This window comes from Lynx canadensis, chromosome A2, assembly GCF_007474595.2.
Source record: "Lynx canadensis isolate LIC74 chromosome A2, mLynCan4.pri.v2, whole genome shotgun sequence".
Lineage (NCBI taxonomy): Eukaryota > Metazoa > Chordata > Mammalia > Carnivora > Felidae > Lynx > Lynx canadensis.
The window spans coordinates 121,039,850-121,059,567 of record NC_044304.2 but is presented as its reverse complement, the minus strand read 5'-3'; the positions used below and the strand labels follow the sequence as shown (position 1 = coordinate 121,059,567).

Sequence of the window (19,718 nt, the reverse complement as noted above, 5' to 3'; positions counted from 1 at the left end):
AGTCGGTTAAGCACCCGGCTTTGGCTCAGGTCATGATCTCACGGTTTGTGAGTTCGAGCCCCATGTTAGGCTCTGTGCTGACAGTTCAGAGCCTGGAGCCTGCTTCGGATTCTGTGTCTCTCCCTCCCTCTACTCCTCCCCTGCTCGTGCTCTCTCTCAAAAATAAACATTAACAAAAGTAAAAAAAAAAAAAAAAGATGTGCCCATATTCATTGGGGAACAGAGACACATATGCTCATCATAGTGATTGTTTCAAGGGACAGACGCCCACCAGAGGAGGTGTAAGGAGAGTTGGGGCTGTATTGTAAAGGTCCACCTTTCTCCAGGGGAGGACTCCCAGGGCAGGAAAGCAGGTCTCCTGAGCACTGGAAGTAGGAAAGAGAAAGTCAGCCTGCCGAGAAAGTTTGTAGGTGCCCTGGCAGCTACACGGTTCCTCAGTGGGCCCACACCATCTGTTTTCTGTCTCTACCAGCTGTCTCTTCTCTCTCGCACGTGGCCCAACACGGCCACTCCAGCAGAGTCCACGTGAACCTTGCGCTCAAGGACCTACCACAACTTCACTTGCTTCTCTTCCTTCAATCCTGCTTCCCTGACTTTTAATTGGCTCAGATCATGTATTTAAAGAGGTGGCTGGTTGGGGCGCCTGGGCGGCTCAGTCGGTTGAGTGTCCAACTTCAGCTCAGGTCACGATCTCGTGGTTTGTGAGTTCGAGCTCCACGTCGGGCTCTGGGCGGACAGCTCGGAGCCTGGAGCCTGCTTCGGATTCTGTGTCTCCCTTTCTCTCTGCCCCTCCCTTGCTCATGCTCTGTCTCTCTTCCCTTCAAAAATAAACAAACATTAAAAAAGTAAAAATAAAGAGGTGGCTGGAGAGGAGGCCTCATGCGGGCAATTGACAGGAAGCTTCTCTGTGGACAGTGTGGTTTCACACACCAGCCATGCAGACCCATCTACCTGCAGGTATTTAATATCCACCAACAAGCATACAAGAGAGAAAACCCAACAGGTGCAACCCTACTTTGGCATCAAGTGATTTCGAAAAAACCATTGAACATGAACTTTTTTTTTTTTTTTTTTAATTTTTTTTCAACGTTTATTTATTTTTGGGACAGAGAGAGACAGAGCATGAACGGGGGAGGGGCAGAGAGAGAGGGAGACACAGAATCTGAAACAGGCTCCAGGCTCCGAGCCATCAGCCCAGAGCCTGACGCGGGGCTCGAACTCACGGACCGCGAGATCGTGACCTGGCTGAAGTCGGACGCTTAACCGACTGCGCCACCCAGGCGCCCCTTGAACGTGAACTTTTTAATCACACAGCCACTCACATATTAGGCATAGCAAACTCATCTATCTGTTCTGCATTTGTGGTTTTTCTGAAAACAGAATTAAAACCGGGCCAAAGAACAGAGCCACTGTGAAAGGAGCTAATGGTTCTAGAATGCTAGGCACACCCAGTGCAATGCCATTACCGAGGTCTTTTAATGCTTCAAAATTAATTTCTGTTTAGGTTTTAACCAGTTTTATAAAGATTTCGGAGCTAGGCTGCTTGAGTTTGTAGCCTGGCTCTATTCCCTAACAGCTGTGGGATCTTAGGCAAGGGGCTTCCTCAGTCTGCGCCCGCTTCTCATCTGTAATCTGAGGATAACAACAGTACTGGCCTTACAGAGTGAGTAGGAGGATTAAATGTGTTACTGTTGGTAAAGGGCTTAAAATGATGCCTGGCAAACAGTAGGTGTTCCACAAATGAGACTTATTATTGGCATATTCAATTCAGAAGTGCACAGAAAAATCTTTAGAAGATGTACTTGATAAAAAATACTTTAAAAATAAGAGAAGCACTTGATAAAATACTTTAAAAATAAGTTTATTATAACTAACGAATATAAAATCTGACAGATGTTTTCAAACATTTTTGCAAAAAAAGTAAAACCCTCCCCACAAGATATAGAGTAAGAAGTTGGACAGTTTTTACATGAACACCAAACATGAAATTCTCATTCACTGGTTGGTCCCCAAAGGCTCCAACACATTATATTCTAAGTAAAGGCCCATTAAAATGAACAAATCAACAAACTACTTGACACTCGCTTTCTACTGTCATTATGCTGCTCATTCAAAATGCTTTAGGACAAGAACAGTTAACACAAGACTGCATGTGACAGGTATTCAAAGTGCGTGGATCTATGAGACCATAAACACTCAAGATAAGAATACTGGGGCTGGAATTCAACACCGACTTAAAAAATTAATCCAAGGAAATCTATGTACATTGTAGCCTTTGGCATCTGGTCTCATGTTTTTTTCCTTAGAGAGACATCATTTTGTCCAGTCTACTAACCAGATTAAATCAACCTTAAATACATGTCTCATCTGACACAGATTGTCCACAGCCAATTTCACATGAGGTAGTTGGGCTGTTTACTGACATTCTAGTGAAACTGTCATGACACTGGGGACTCAGACATCAAACATGCCATGACACTGGCTCATCAGCCTTCTGGGAAGCAACAGAATACTTCTAGGTCACCCGTCTTGTCATCACTGACTCCACACGCACCTATGAAGAGACATGTACACAGGAGTCTGTGATCTCATTAGTTTTGCAAGGGGTGCCAACCGTCCCAGGGTGGTTGCTGTTTATAAAGTACAGGGAAGAAATACTGACCACATGACCACACTTTAAAATATATGTAATAGAAAGAACGGTGCTTAAAACAAGCAGGATCTCTTCCTTATGTTCTCACATAGCTTAGCTGAAAACATCTGTTCGCTCTGAAAGAGAAGTGATTAAAAAGGGCAACCAAAAAATCTTGCAAACTTTTGCATTACAGAGCCGTGGTATGTTTTTTCCGTTGAATGAAAGGCTATAGAAGAACAGCGGAGGAGAAGGATCAATGCATGCGTACCGCCAATGATCACTTAATCATGCCCTGGAGTGCCTTAGAGCAGCAGTGCGACGAGAGAAGTCATGCAAGTGGCCTCCATACACAGGACTACTGGCTGCAACAGGGTGGGAACCGGGAACGTTTACAGAGAAGGTCCGGCGAACAGTTTGTTCATGAAGTGCTGAATGGATCCCTAACAACCTTGTAACTGGTAAGCGGTCTTAAAATACGATTAGACAGCTACTGAGTAGTTTGTATGTCATTATTATGAAAGCCCTGAGTAAGCAACTGCAGGTTACAAAGGGACATCCAGAAGCAGAACGTATTTCTAAAGAAAGCCCTCCATATACACTTCACAGGGACACAAGACTTAACTGTACACACTGAGGTTGGTGCACAGACTGTACCAGATCACAAAGGGCATCTGAAGTCAGGCCCTCTAAGACCAAGCACATTAGCTCAGCTGACAGAACGATGGCTTAAAACATATTTTACTTACAAATTCTAAACCTAAAATGTAAAAAAGGTTGACGGTTTACCCTAAAAAAACCACCCATAAAACATCAGAATAGGGAAGCTGAAGAGTTGTAAAACCTAGGACTAAAACCTGAAGTAACTGATTTTAATCGATTCAGAAACGCACCATTAAGTAACCAACTTCTTGTGGGATGTACTAGTTTAAATAGAAAAGAAACATAAAAAGCTTTCAGAAAATTGCCTCACATCATCTCATATTGCTCACGACCCCCTGACTCTCTACTGTCTTAAACGATATTTCTTCATCTATGTGATTTTCCTAATCAGATCAGGTCCCATTAATAAGAGACCTCTTACTCTAGCTCTTTTATTTCCTTCAAATTTAATAAAGAAAAGTGACTTTATTTACTGGCTCCTTCCACCTATTGTTCATTAAAAACACTGTTCCAAAAATATAAAGTTGAAAGCATGGACTTTTTGGGTATATACACAGATGCAATTAATAATCAAAAAGAGATGCCCGCAAACGTTCCCGGCGGCACTCATCTGATGACAGGTCACTTTCCGCACGTGGCGGTCACCTGCTTCACAGCTACAAATGGGACCGGGGGTTCTTTAAGAAGCTCCTGAATGAAGTCCAAGAGAACAGAATCCCCGGCGACTGGGCACCTGACTGTGGGCTAGGTCCGTAGCAGGGGCTCCACGTAGGTAGGAGTTAGAGGAAGCTGCTAAGGAATGGGGCAGAACAGCTAGAGTGGGGGGTGGCTCCGGTGCTCTGAGGGGGCACTGCTGGCTATCCCCAGTAACAGAAAGTGGCAAGGCTGAGTTCTGGAGTCCAGATATCCCTTATTGTGCAAACTGACATTTGAGGAAACTCTCTGTTCAGAAATGACATGCAAATAGTGATGACAAGGTGCCTCAAGCCACGACTTACACATCCTAATGAACACTGCCTTTCAAAGTCAATTCTCTGGGGACTCAGATGCTCGACCTCCGGAGAGCCCTGCTTCCAGAACTCCCTGCAGAGCTGGATCAAGAGCTGACAAGAAAATCATCTCCACCTCATAGTTGTAAGTTGGTTTGGTCCCCAAAAGGTATCCCTCCAACTTAACATTTTTCACCAGGATTAGCTATAATGAAGCAAATCTGTTTTCAAAGGACAAAATAATAATAATGATAATTGCCAGCATCGAAAGGAGTTTGTTCAGTTGGACAAACGTGTATTAATCCCCCTGAAGTGTAAAGCCTGGCTCCTCCTGTGGGAGGATGGGGAGAGGTGCGCACGTGACGAAATTACGTGCACCAAGCACTTTGTTATGTTACTTATCAGCTTCTACTAACCCCTAGAAGACAAATTACCTTCTTCTTCAGGATCTCTCTAAAGGTTACTCCAAAAAAGGAATCCTAAAAATGTTTTGAGCAATGAGGGCAAGGTGACTCCTCTGTCGACAAGCATACTAATGTTTTCTCATCTCTCACTGGGTGAAAGAAAGCTTAAAAGTCCCAGAAATCTTGGAGGATCATGCAGAAAAGGTCTTAACTATCTTTTCTTTGTTCCCATCTCAGACGGTACCTGCAGATTAGAACTTCAACTAGAAGCAAATGCTGTGTGTCCAGGAGGAAGCTCTGACTGTGCCAAACTGCACGTCAAGTTGCATTTATCACGTAGTACGAGGTTCAATTTCCAGTTCCTTTTATTCAGGACCCTGCGAGCTTTATACATCTTGGGCACATTTAACATGCTCCAGTGAGGAAAATACCTGTCAAAAACACTACGCCTGTCTACGGGGGTGGGAAAAGGGGGAGTACAAAATGTAACTTATTCAAGACTCAAGCTATTCTGATCTGGGTTCCCAGTGATCCCAGATAACACTAAATTCTTCTTCCCCGGAAAACCAAGTTATGGAAACCAAGGCCGTACCTATAGAAATGTGAAATGGCCACGCCGAGCAGCTGTCTTCTGTCTGTGTGTATCCAGAGCTTGGGTGGCGAGTCCGAGGCACGCGCCGTGTACCCGCACCCTCTCCAAGAGACCACATGAGCTCACTGGGGGTGACGGGGCGGCAGCAGCTGCTCCGAAGGGATACTTACAGTCTCCCGGTGGCACCCCCTTGCAACAGCACAATGCCTAAAGTGCCTTCGTTCAGGGTTCGAGCACAGACTGGCTGTTGCTTTCTTTTTCCCTCTCGGGAGGCTACGGGGAGGGCAGGAAGTCCGAAGTAGCCTCCGGCTCCTCCGTCACAGTCGCACTGACCAGAGGAGATCCACACTAGCTGCTTGTGGGGGCAGGGGAAACGACACACAGGCCTTGGCAGCTGCCAGTAACAAGCGCTAAAATACAGAAGAAGCGATACCATTTTAGCACCGTTTCCCCAGCCTTTAAACATTTGTTTTTCTTTAAGCATTTTCCAGAAGTCCTCACGTAAGTTGCATACCTGCTTCATTAATCCGAGCTAAATAAATGCCAATTCGTTTAAAGACAGATAAAAGACAAAATCAAAACCCCTCCCTACACGAACCTTCGCCTAAGGAGAGGGTTCTCTTTGTCCTGGAAGAGAATCACCTGGGGCTGCTCAGGTAGCATGCACCTGTGCCCTTTAAAGGCCCTCACCTTCTACCCTGGGGCACTACCTTCCGCTGGACCTTCTCTTCCAGCTGCTAGAAGGAAGCAGCCTCTGGGGGGGAAGCCTCCATGACTCTCCTCCCACGCCCACTCTTGGCAGTTTGGCCTACTGGAGACCCCTGGCGTCACACGCTTTCCAGGAGAACGCCTACCCAGGGTTGTATTATGCAAGATTAAATCCTACCTTTAAACTCTGATACAGTCTTAAAGCTGTAAAGACAGTTTGCTTTGCACTATTGGTGATGATACCAAGACTGATCAGAGAGCACATTCAGAACCGTGGTCCCTGATGCGATGCTCAAGCCTCATGGCTGGGCGCCGATGCTGGTTCAGTTAAGAAAATGGTGAGTAGACTTGCTCTACGTCTCACTCTCCCTTTAACTATTTTATTTCAATGAAAGTCTCTTCCTCTTTGGAAAAGAAAGGACACACCATTTAGTTCATGCAGAAGAGTTCTGCAAACTAGAATTTAAACTAGAATTTAATCTTGTAGTTCTTCAACCCTGGGTGCACAGGAATCAACTGGAAAGTTTATTCAAATGTAGGTTCCTGAGTCCCACCCCCCCACTACTCTGATTCTTTAGTAGGTCAGGGTAAGGCCTGGGAATTTGCTGTTTGAAGAAGCAGTCCATGTGATTTTGATGCAGAGGTGGTCCAGATCACACTTTGCAATCATCAGCTTCCTCTAAGTAGAAGCTATATGCCTGTGAGTAAACTCCTCAACCTCTACACCTTACTTCTGAAATGGGTAATAAGCCCTAAAGTCTGAATGTCAGTTTCACTGTACTGTCTGATTTAGATGGTGCAGGGGAAAGCATGCCGGCTAAGTGTGGGCACTAGATAGGGGTCATCTCGGGTGACCTGTCACATCTCTGCCAGACTGTCCCCCTGCTTGGGGTCAGGCCACACCACTCACCCCTTCGGAGCCACAGTCTCCCCCCCACGGACAGGGATGGCACTCCGTGTTTGTGTCTTCCTCCTCGACACTGACATGCCCACACCAATGCCCCAAACACCTGAACTACACAGGCGCTTCCTGTCCACAGAGCCGTGGGAGAGAGGATTCTCTGAACGTCTAGGAATACCAACTCCACATTTCAATAGCTTCAACAAAGGGGCTTAGCCTTCCCCCCAATTTTTAGTCTAAGTTGATCGAAACACTGGCTATGTGTTACAGTCCTTGCTACAGAACTTGCTCATTTTCAGCTGGGGCGTGAAAGGTAAAAACAAAACACAATACTGACAAACTCATTTGTCAAATCTGCTCTTATAACTTGCTGTTCAATTCTAATATAACAGCTATGATTTGGTTTCCAGGAGGCCCTTTGAACTGAAATATATAGCACCTTGATTTTTAAACACACAGAACACATACGCATTAAAAAAAAATTATATATAAAAGCACTAGGCTTTGCCTCCTTCTCTCCATCCCACCAAGTACGGGGCTGGAGAGGGTCGAAGCTGCTGCTGGGAATGAAGCAGGGCAACAAAACACGTTAGCAGACTTTATTCCCTGAAGGTAGGAGGCAGCGCGGTCCTGCAGACGTCATACCACCTCATCAGACTCCAGTCCGTGGACCTCGTACAAAGTGTCCAGTATCGCCAGCTGCTTTTCCATGGCAGGGAGGTAAAGGCTGAGGTCCCTCTGCATCCCAACACTGAATGCTGCCTTCTGGTGGTCGCCTTCCTTGATGGTTAACGCGGCCACAAAATCTTCATAGGACGGAGCCGCCCTCAGAGCTAACTGCAAAAGAACTGCCCGTGAGAATCTGCACCACGTCTCTTGCTCTTGCACGCTTTACGCTTATGCATGAGTGCATACGTGCACACACACTCACACACATACACGGAGATGAGGGGGGTGATACTACACCCTTCCAAGCCACAGGCTCTAAGAAAACAAGTATGTACTTGGGCCATCTTGCGGATGAATGATGCCAACAAATCAGGGAGTGCTGAGGGAGAAGTTCTGAGAAAAGCTTCCTTCTCATTCACACGATCCAGACCGTTCCTTCTGAATGCTCAGAATCCACCTGCGTGCATGCTGCTCCCCCAGGCTTTGTTCCCACGTGGCCAGCCTTCCAGGGCACCTCACTCTCTTATTTGTGTCCCATCCGTATGTTTCTCTGCCTATCCCTCTTTCCCCCGACATGGAAAATATTTCCTCTGCACCCGTGACGATTTTCTCAGAGGGAAGGGAGCTACCCCTGTTGTCTGCTTGTACACTGATGCTGTAACGTAACTTATCCCACTTAACCTGTGTAAGAACCCTGTACTGTTTATAGCCCTAGTTTACAGATGAACATTATATTGCTAACGAGGGCCAGGGCCAGGATCTGAACTCAGGATCGACTGTGTTTTTTCAACCATGCTGCCACACCACACCCCTTCCCTGATGGAACAGTTCCTAGGCTCTGGATGGCTCTCTTCCTTTCGTAGGCCAGTTGTTCCCTAAGGTTGCCAAAATCTGCTGGCTGGATCCACTGGATTGGTTCTGCTGAGATCTCTGGAGACTCTGGAATCTTCCATTAATTACGCTACACTTGCTTTCCTGAGCCTTCTTATTCTTGACAAGTCTTTGAGAATAAGCCCCACTCCCTTTCTGCAATTGGAGGCTGACTGGCATTATCATGCAGTGGTTAAAGCACAGGCTTGGGTGAAGGAGACACGGATTCAAATCCCAAATCTTCCCACATTATTAGCTCGAGAAATTTGAGCAAGGTGCTTAACCTCCTAGAGCCTGCGTTTCCTCTGTAGAAGAGGGCTGGTACCACTTTCCTTATTTGAAGAGATTAATGTAATATGTACAACATGCTGAGCTCACTTTCTGGTACACACCAAATACTCAAATAATGGCAGAAGTACAAGGGAGAGAGCAGAGAATGAAGGGAAGGCAATTATCTCAACGTAATGTGAGAAAATCTCCTGGAGCTGAAGGACAGGAGCCTTCACATTTAAAGACCTACCCAGCACTCAGCATAATGAATGAAAAAGACAAAAGGAGAAGGTCATGCAATTTTAGAATGTGAGGATAAAGATCCTGGAAGCACCCTGAGGGATGAGGAACAGTCTATGTAAATGGAACAGGAACTCATTAGACTCTACAGTAGTAACAGTGGAAGCTGGAGGACAACAGAGGAAGCCTTCAAAATTCTGAGAGAAAATTACTATTAACCTAGAATTCTGTACAAGCCAGAGCATCACTCTAGTAAAAAAGGGCAGAATAGGGGCGCCTGGGTGGCTCAGTCGGTTAAGCATCTGACTTTGGCCCAGGTCACGATCTCATGGTTTGTGAGTTTGAGCCCCACGTCATGTCGGGCTCGTGCTGACAGCTCAGAGCCTGGAGCCTGCTTCTGCTTCTGTGTCTCCTTCTCTCTCTGCCCTTCCCCCACTCATGCACACACTCACCCTCTCTCTCAAAAATATTAAAATGTTAAAAAAATATACATATAAAAAAAAGAAGGGCAGAATAAAGACATTTTCAGGCAGGCAGGAATTCAGATGTTTAGCTCCCTTGTACCATTTTTCAGAAGCCACTAGGGGACAACACTAAAACAAGGGATTAGATCAAGAAACAGGAGGTAACAGAACTTAGGAAGCTAGTGTGAGATGGGGATTCTGTACAGAAAAACTTGTAAGGAAGAGTCCTAGGGCACACAGCAGTTCAACAGGCCTGAACAACGAATTAAGATTGGCACAGAGTTTAGAAAGTTCTGGAAGGGAAGTCTCACGGAAAAAAGCTCAAGACATATAGTAAGATAGTATGATATATCTGTGGGTTCAGAATGGTGGTGATTTGAGAGATTTGATGATGCAAGGAAAATATAAAAACAAAATTAAAAAAACCCATACAATTTTGGCTCATCTTTATCATGTTAACTTGTAATATAATTATATTGGCAAGGTGGAGGGAGGGGAAGTGAGGTAGTGATAGCAAGGTCTAAAGACAGCTAAATCCTAATCTATAACAGAAAGTCAACATTAATGGCTAAGACTGATAAGGCCAAAAAGAACAGTAAACATTTTTAGGATTACAGAGGTACTGGAAGAGACAGTCACAGTAGTTGAAGGTGGCAGCCTCTTTGGAGTAAGTCTGGGAAGGAGGGGACAGAAGGCAGGGGCCGCTATTTTTTGTTATAACTTTTGGACTTTTGATAAAAAAAAAAAAAATTAAGCCCTATGCATGTGTATTTAGGTACAATAAAATTTTTGAAATGTTTCTCCAGAGTGGGGCCCCAGACTATGTATCTCTCCAAAGGTTCCTACAGGACTATGATGCAGTCAAGTCGACTTAGGAACCAGTGATAGAACTCGACTGAAGAGGAAACCAAAAACGTCAAATGAACAATGATTAAAAATCACGCTGGAGGCAGAGCCTGGACTGGGCTTCAGTGCCATAAATTATAACAGCGTGAAGATAAAAGTTCACTGTTTGGCTGGTAAATGAATCAAATTCCCGGAGTGTAGAAGCTGTTTCACTGAGGAACTAAGACAGTTAAATGAATTTGCCTCTGCTAATTACTTAGCACCTTCAGAAACAATACACTTTCTAAAGCAGGGGTGACTTGGAGAGTAAAAGTAAGAGGCTCCAAGGGCTGAGTTAGCTCTTCTGTTGACGAGGCTGTTGCCAAATGCTCAACACAATCTATTTTCTTAAAAACCAGCAACTTTAAAAATTATTGGCAATACTATCAAGAACCTTCAAAATGTTCTTCCTCTATAATTTCGGGTGTATTACTTCACCTCTGTGTCTCAGGCTTCTTTGTCTATAACAGGGAAAGTAAGAGAACATACTTAGGAATTAGGAGATTAACAATTTTATGTATGTAAAGCACTTAAGACAACATCTGGCACACAGTAAGTGCTCAAAATTCTAAGTTCTAATAGTTCTTGGTATTAGACATAACAATTCCACTTCTAGGAACCTATTTTTTAGGAGATAAAAGTTTTACTCAAAAATGCACATAAACAAGTGCTGTTGACAACAGCCTCAGAAGCAGCTTAAATGTCTAACACAGAGGATTGGGCAAATAAATCATATTATCTCCATACTAGGGAAGTATTATGCAGTCATTAAAAATAATGATTTTCAAAAACTCTTATGGCATTTAAAAATGGCCATGATTGACTCTGTTAAGTGGGGGGGAGGGGGGGAGGATAATACAAAATCACACAAGCTAAACATAAAAAAATTTACATGCATATACAGAGTATGCAAAATAATTTTACACATATAACAAACATGTACATATAAAAATATAAATCCCTACAAGTAGATATATATTTAGATACACATATAAAATTAAATAGAATAATCTTAAAAGAATATATAAATATCCATACAAATAAAAGGTAAGAAGGTAAAACACGAAAATGTTAAAATGGTTATTTTGTATGGAGTGGTGAGAAGATGGACAATTTAAATTTTTTCCCTTTCTATTCTGCCATGATTTCTACTTTTTTTTTAAAAAAAAAATTTTTTTTTTCAACGTTTTATTTATTTTTGGGACAGAGAGAGACAGACCATGAACGGGGGAGGGGCAGAGAGAGAGGGAGACACAGAATCGGAAACAGGCTCCAGGCTCTGAGCCATCAGCCCAGAGCTCGACGCGGGGCTCGAACTCACGGACCGTGAGATCATGACCTGGCTGAAGTCGGACGCTTAACCGACTGCGCCACCCAGGCGCCCCTACTTTTTTTTTTTAATGAGTCTAAAGTCCTATATGCTGGGGAAAATGCTATAAATTAAAAATTGTTTTTAAAGAGCCTTGCTTATGTTAAATTTTCTGCTACGTTTACATTTCTGTTGGCAACGTCTCTTGGATCATTAATATTTCAGGATTAAACTCTGACTCCTATACCGTAACAACAACTACAACACACAGCTGTTTCTTGTAAATAGGGCAACTCAGCGTTCCTGTGCTTTGTCATCTAACCAGGGGAACGCGGGTTTCCATCCCCCGCAAGCAGTGTTTACTCCGGGATCAATGAATGTAGCTGCATCCACTGCTCAGCAGCAGCCTGTCGGACGCGGTCTTCCCTGCAGACGGTGGTGACGCGGCCTTGGAGACAGCGGAGGGCGTTTAGACCTGGGCTCTGCCACGGCTGCACTATGGGACGCTGGGACTCGAACGGATAGTTCTGAACTTGTAGAACGGTGAGAGTAAATCCTGAGATTACTTAAGATAATGAACGTGGAAGTACCTAGCACTGTCCGTGGTTCACAAAGGTATCCGATGGCCAGACGGCAGCTATTACTGTGATTACAAAACATATACTGAAGGTGAGCGTGAGCACTCTGTAGCTGCAGCCGGCCTAGCTCCTACGGCGGTGAGCGGTGGGGTACGGGCCTAGCCACCTCCAGGCCTTCCAAAACCAGTTCAGTCCATTTTATTTCTTCCACTGTGTTCTTCCCGCTTTCTTTACCTGCCCCCTGATAAGTCATGACCTAAAGAGTTCTCACCTCAGGCAAATAATGTCTCCTATCCTTTAATTACTAAGACACGTGCAAGGCTGTTTTTGCCCCACGACCTTCTGCAGAACACTCGCAGCTAACGTGTCTGCTCGTGAACCACCACACGGCACTCTGCCTTTTCACAGCTGTCCCTGACTAAGGCTGACCTCTCCTCAGATAGCAGAATCACAGAGTATTACTGAGGACATAAAGGGGCCATCTATCTACTCCTGCTATTTTACAAAAGCAGGCTAAGTGATTTGTCCAGGGGACTACGATTTCCAGGCGTCTGTTCTTAGGTCAACATGCTGGCAAGGAAGGAGTGGCGGAGTAACAGGAGCCCAAACACACAAGGACAAACGTCTCCAACAATGAAAATAATGGTCTGAGAAGCCCTAGCTGCTGGCACACCCAATTAGACAATTAGTCAAAGATGAAATCCAACTAAATGCAAGAAAAATCCATTAAAATCTTAGAATTAACAGGATGGAATACAATGGGCAGCAGAGGGAGCTATGAGCTTAAAGGCCCCACTCATCTCCCATCATTGGTGAGTACTTGGCAGCTTCCTGCCTATCCCTGCACGGATACCCTTTACTCCCTTATCAGAAAGGCAACCACTTCTGTGGCAAATTCCCACAATGTCATTGGAGGTGGACAGGGGAAAGCATGTTAACAGTCTTCTTTATTCCAGACGCTTTTTTTTTTCCAACATTTACACACAAAAAAAGATCTACATAGACTTAAATAGGCAACATTATGTTCCTATTCTTGAGAACAAAGCAAATAGAAATGCTATGCGTGCGCGCACACACACACACACACACACACACACACACACACCACCCTGCTGTGACCATCAGAACATAGAAGGCAGGATCACTTACCGCAAAAACCCCTCGAACTACCCAGCCGTGGTGCTGCCGTAACGTTTTACCATATGCGTTATCTTGAAAAGAAGAAAAACACCATGAACCACAATTTCACCAGAATTTGATGTGCTGTTTGTATCACGTCCTTTCTAATGTACACGGTAGCATGATACTGTTAGTATTACAAGCTGATGAAAAAAGTCTAATTACAAGATTGTGTATCCCAAGAGTCTTGAATAGGAAAAAAGCCTTACACAATTTTTTTTTTTCCTAAGAAACAGATAGTTCCACTCTTCCCTTGGGCAAATGTATCTGAACTTCATTTTATTTTCATGGTGGGAAAAGTCCCATACATATCAGGAAATAAACGTGCAGAGAGGATACTGGAAAAGCTACACTAAATACAAATAGAAATACACTATAAGAATATAAAAATGCAGGGGCGCCTGGGTGGCGCAGTCGGTTAAGCGTCCGACTTCAGCCAGGTCACGATCTCGCGGTCCGGGAGTTCGAGCCCCGCGTCGGGCTCTGGGCTGATGGCTCAGAGCCTGGAGCCTGTTTCCCATTCTGTGTCTCCCTCTCTCTCTGCCCCTGCCCCGTTCATGCTCTGTCTCTCTCTGTCCCCAAAATAAATAAACGTTGAAAAAAAAATTAAAAAAAAAAAAAAAAAAGAATATAAAAATGCAGGGGCACCTGGGTGGCTCCGTCAGTTAAGTGTCCAACTTCGGGTCAGGTCGTGATCTCACGGTTCGCGGGTTTGAGCCCCGTGTCAGGCTCTGTGCTGACAGCTCAGGGCCTGGAGCCTGCTTGGGATTCTGTGTCTCCCTCTCTCTCTGCTCTCCCCTCCCTGCTCTGCTCATGTTCTGTCTCTGTCTCTCAAATATAAATAATAAATGTTTAAAAAAAAAAAAAAGAATATAAAAATGCAGTTCTCTGAATGTTGTGTGACCCTGAGCCAGTCCCTTAGCTGTCCTCTCTGTTTCCCTCTTTGTAACCTCTGAGTTTCTTTTCAATTCTAACATTCTATTCTGGGATGTCAAATGTTTGTTCTAGATGTCCCTATGACCCTGGATATGCAGTATCAAACCTAGAAACCTTTAAAGCTACTGTGGAAAGAATGGCTTGAAGTTACTAAGCTAGTTATAAAGTACTTGGTGAGACCTATTAGTAAAAGTCATTCACATTTAAGACTTTAAAGATAGAAACCTATGAATTTTGTCCCAATGTGTTTGAAAATGGGGTTTAAAAACTTGCATATAATAATTTTAATTACAAAAAAATCTGAAGAACAAAATGACTGCATGTTGTTCAAGGGATGTGTTCCTGAAGGCTTTGAATAATATACGCAAAATTCAGAACAGATCCTTCCACAGGAGTAAGTGCATTCTCGGGAGGCACAGGTCTACGTCACCACAGTGCACTTACATTAACGCTCCGTTTCATTTCTGAGCAGCGTCTCCAGTGCTCACAGTACTTACTCATTCCTAAATGACAGCACAGGGGGTCACGGGGATTGTCTGACCTTATTCAGCATGTTTTATCATATCTAAGCTTTATCCCACACTTATTTATTTCCATGAGCTAGTTTCCGGACTGATACAAGTACTACCACCATTTAATCAATGTTTAGGTGACATTACAATAGGATGTAAAAATGTTTCAAATTATAGTAAGAGCAGGTGTTAAAATAATGCAAAAACAGACACCAAGGCCACAACCACCATTTCATGTGGTCAACAGCAGTGTGGTTCACAGAATCCTGTCAAAGGATATCAGGTATCTATTTTACTGGCCAAAACAGTGCTGCCATGTGGCTGTAGCTTAAATGCATCTTACAATTTACTCAAGCCCTCTAGCTTTGACATTATGTAATTCGTGTCAACTTTTATTTTTAAAACTTGCATGAGCCTTTCTTAATACTTGTAGCATATATTACTATCAATTTTATATAATTCAAGTTTGCATAAAGTACAATTTATATTTGACATAAAAGACTGTACATTTGAAATCTGATAGATTTCTCTGGTTATCTGAAGTTTTAGGAACAGGTGGAAATGCCAGCACCCCAGCTGGTAAAGCTAAAGCAGAAATGATAAAGAATTACTAAATTCAAGTATGAAGAAGACTCTTGTGAGCAGTCTACAGGAGAACGGAAGATTAATTTTGGGTTTTTTTCGGGGAACAGTCTGAATAGACTTAGGGCATGCTCACAGATACAAGTCTTCAATCTCAGCCATTCTTAAAATCTGATTCCCTAAGGGGACAGATGGTATCAGGGACATTGCAGATGGTCTGTGAGGCTTTAGTGAAGGAAGGGTTGCTGGCCTACTAAATGTACAGTGCAGATGGGCAGAAAATACCAGGCACAGCCTCTGAGGTACATCAGGAAGATAACCAACTTTCCAGCCGTCCTTTCCAAGGAGCCATTCGGGCCGGCAAGTCAGCGGACAGGTCCGCGGGTGCTCCATCCTGAGGTGAGTCACAGGGGTAGGATACTGGGAACACTTCAGTTCCTGTGATCTTAATCCAGGTGAAGAATTAAATGCCATTATGAATAAACAGACGGAACTCAACAATGTTCAACTCTGCCAGTGGATGTCCACGATGGGATGAGGGTCTACCAATGCCCACTGGGCAAGGCAGGGGAAATCCTTAGGTGATTTAAAATCAGTCAGTCCACGGCCCTCAGGAAGTTACCGGACTTATGAGAACCAGACATTTGACAGAGTGTTATCATGTAAACTGCCAACTGCTATAGTAAAGATCTGTGTTCAGTTCTTTCTGTAGGAACACAGAGAAGAGAGAGAAACGAACCCAGCCTGTGGGCATGTAGACAAGGAATTCTCCAAAGGAGTCCCAAAAGCTGGCGAGGGCAGAGAGAAGGGTGGCGGCTGGGGCCGCAGGGAGCACCAAGGAACTGTGAGGGACGGTGGCATACTGTGCACAGGGGAGCAGTTCGCTGGGGCTGAAGATCACTGGGGCCGAAGGGTGAGGGCCTTTACATGCTGTGCCAAGGATTCTGGATTTCCCACTGGAGGCACAGTGGCGCTTCTAAAAAAATATAACACCTAACTGCTTGTTTCTAATTTCACAAGTAACTCATGCTCATTGGTGAAAAGAAGGAAAACACCCAAAGGAGGGAACTAAAGAAACCTATAATCATGCCTCCCAGAGATAACCAGGTGGGCATTCCGGGGGGTTCACTCTCTTAGTCTTTTTTCCTATACAGACTGTGTTATTTTCTCCTAACAGTCGTGACCATTCTGATTTGGAATTGTGGTCAGGGAAGTAACAAGGTGAAATTTACACTTCGTTATGCTAGGCCGCAAACACAGCCGTCTTGGTCCTCAGTCTCGGGCTCCAAAGCACTCCTGGCTGGACAAACTGCCTGTTTACAAAGGCTCGGGATCCAGTGCTACGCCAGCCTCACGGGCTTACACCTCTCCTACGCTTTGCTACTTGACTCAACCATTTAAAAAAGCCCAGAAACTCGACTTCGTGCCACCTTCCTTAGGACAGCAGGAAAACACGGGTGCCATGAGTCCCAATAACGTGGGCTGGGCTCAGGACGGGGGAGTGTTCGTGCACAGCAGCATGATCTGTGTCCTCCCGCCCAGCCCTTCTGGAGGCAGTTGCCTCGCTGTGTCCACACCTTGCCAGAGAAGAACTCTGCCGCTGGGTAAAATGTGGGCTGGCTAGTCTAACAGGAGAAGAAGGAACCAGAGAATCTGGGCTGGGTCCCTTTCCAGGTCTGGGAAGAACACTATTGCAATTTAAAACCAACAAATGAAAGAAAATTCGTTAAAAAAAAAAAAAAAAAAAAAAAAAAGTCTTGCCAAAGTCCTTAGCTGACTTCTAGGGCTGCAAATATCCCTGCCACGTGAGGCTACATTAAAATAAAATGAAGTCTAAGCCTGACCTATTTTGGTTACCTAGAGAAGATTAGATAATGAAACACATTAATCTTCACTGTAATATCCATTCATTATCATAATGCATGTTCTATAACCTGGAAGTATTTTTGGCCTCTGAGAGACATAAATGATCCCCTTCTCCCAGATCTTTGAGATGTGTCAGTTCCTCAGAGACTGAGTCAAAATTTCTGAGTAGGAAGCCATGACAATCACCTTGCCCAATTCTTTTCCTTTTACAAAAGAAGAAACAGAAGACCCGGAGAGATGGTGATTTGCCCAAGATCACAAAGCTAAAAGCAATGAGAACTAGGGCATTCTTCTTGTCACATTAAACCATTCTGCTAAAAAACTAACGTGTACTCTTTGTGAAACAAAATAATGAAAATAAAAAATGTCCCTTTTCCAGCAAGAATCAGAACATTATTCTGTTTATGGAAATAAAATAAATCCGATTTCTTTACTGGTAACTCAGAAACTTGCCGAGGCATTTACTTATTTTTATTTTTCTAAAAGATTTTATTTTTGGGGTGCCTGGGTGGCTCAGTCGGTTAAGAGTTCGACCTCGACTCAGGTAAGGTTGTGAGTTCAAGCCCTGTATCGGGCTCTGTGCTGACAGCTCAGAGCCTGGAGCCTGCTTCGGATTCTGTGTCTCCCTCTCATTCTCTGCCCCTCCCCTGCTTGTGCTCTCTCTCTCAAAGTAAATATTTTAAAAAATAATAAAAGATTTTATTTTTAAGTAATCTCTACACCCATCTCTACACACATCTCTAGTGTGGGGTTCAAACCTAGAACTCTGAGATCAAGAGTCGCATGCTCCACTGACTGAGCCAGCCAGGTGCTCCAGAAATTTGCTGAGGTATTTAGTGATTGATTTTGCCTAAACCTGTTATAGCATGCGAGAGAGAACAACTTTTCCCTTACTGTTGGTACACGCTGTTCTGTCCAGGAACTGAGTATGACAGTTTCTCTACTGTCAATCTGTAACTGGTTAAGAATTTGTCAAGTTACTTTGGGTTGTAAAGAAGACAAAGGAGAAATGCAAATCTAAGTTTTAAGAGAGATCGCAAAATGTATATAAGCAAAGCCGGGAAAGGTGGAATCAATCATTCACTGAGTTTAAGAGATGACAATCATCTTAGCTCTGCAAATGGACCATGCTAGCCAGTGCTCGGCAAGAATCAGGAACCAAGAGAGGTTGGAAAGTGAATAAATCTGAAAAATAATACTGAATGAATTTGTATACAATGTACAGTATACGAGTTTAACACTTGCCGTACAATCCTCAATACTATTTATAGACACATAAATGTACAGAAAAATTATAAAAACGCATATGACCATAAATAGCAAATTCAGGGTGAAGATCTTCTCTGCAGAATATAAGGACTAGTGGGGTCAAGGGATACATGGGTACACTATAGAACTATTTTATATATTTGGTCAAATGGTAGATGTTTGCAAAATGTCTGAAATATTTATGATAAAACAAAAAATAACAAAAAACTGAGCTACTAGGAGAGTACTGAATTCTTTATAGTGACCAAGCCTCAGACAAAATGAATGTATGAAGGAAAGTCAAATAATAACCAATGGACAGAAGTGAAGCAAGTCCCCAGAGTTACCCCTTGTTAACTCTAGGCATTATGAAGACAAAAACATGCATTGTAAGCCAAGCCTGCCATTCAAGAAAGGCACAGGCTGCGAGTAGTTTGGGAGAGGGCAGGATTTGATTCCTATTTCACGGTATTTTCAGAATAACTAGTCAAGTTATGATTTGGTGCTAAATATCAGATCATGAGTTCCGACTTTAGCTCTCTCACACAGCTCTTCTTGCCTGTAAAAGCCTTTCATATTAAACACACAACTGAGCACCCTACTAAAGTTTTTATTCTGGGTCAATGTCTACCTGACATTGATGGAATCATCCCGGGGTGAGGGATGTGGCAATATGCTATGCCGTTTAGGGGACAGTGCAGAGCATGTAACATTTAGTATAATGGTATAGGAATGCCAGAGCAACTTTTCTGCCTTCTACTTACAAGGAGGCTTTCCAAAAGCTCATTTTGATGTGGCATCTGCGAATGGAGGGGTTCAGCTATAGGGTGGACCATTCAACACATCTGCCTTGTGGACCTAACTCTTCCCTTAGAATGAACTCTAGAGAATGCCGTAGGGCATCTACGGGTTCAAGAGCAGCCCTTGACACAAGACCATCCGCTCTGATCATTATGACAGGAAATCCAAGTAACGGTTCAAATGCAAAAGGGGGCAGTATAAGGCCTAAGGCCTCCAGATGCTGGATACTCAGTCTAGGCCACTGAACTTCAGCAATATAATGACTATACTTACATTCTCCAGAGAGTTAATACATGTCAAGGCTTCCAATGCATCATTTAGGATTTTATGTATATCACCCCCACCCCCATTTTCTTTCTTTCTTTCGTTCTCTTTTTTTTTTTTTAATTTTTTTTAATGTTTATTTTTGAGAGAGAGACA

At 43.7% G+C, this 19,718-nt stretch overlaps 1 protein-coding gene across 1 annotated transcript in view; it reads right to left on the bottom strand.

Annotated features, from left to right (window-relative positions):
* Nucleotides 1-1,845: 1,845 nt before the first annotated feature.
* Nucleotides 1,846-19,718, bottom strand: part of PLEKHA8 (pleckstrin homology domain containing A8) — a 63,094-nt gene continuing 45,221 nt past the window's right edge. The window contains exons 13-14 of the mRNA XM_030308170.1: nt 13,324-13,385; nt 1,846-7,726 (exon numbers count right to left, since the gene is read on the bottom strand). Of these exons, the coding sequence (XP_030164030.1) occupies nt 7,529-7,726; nt 13,324-13,385 (260 nt within the window). The 3' untranslated portion in view covers nt 1,846-7,528. The remainder of the gene's footprint in view (nt 7,727-13,323; nt 13,386-19,718) is intronic.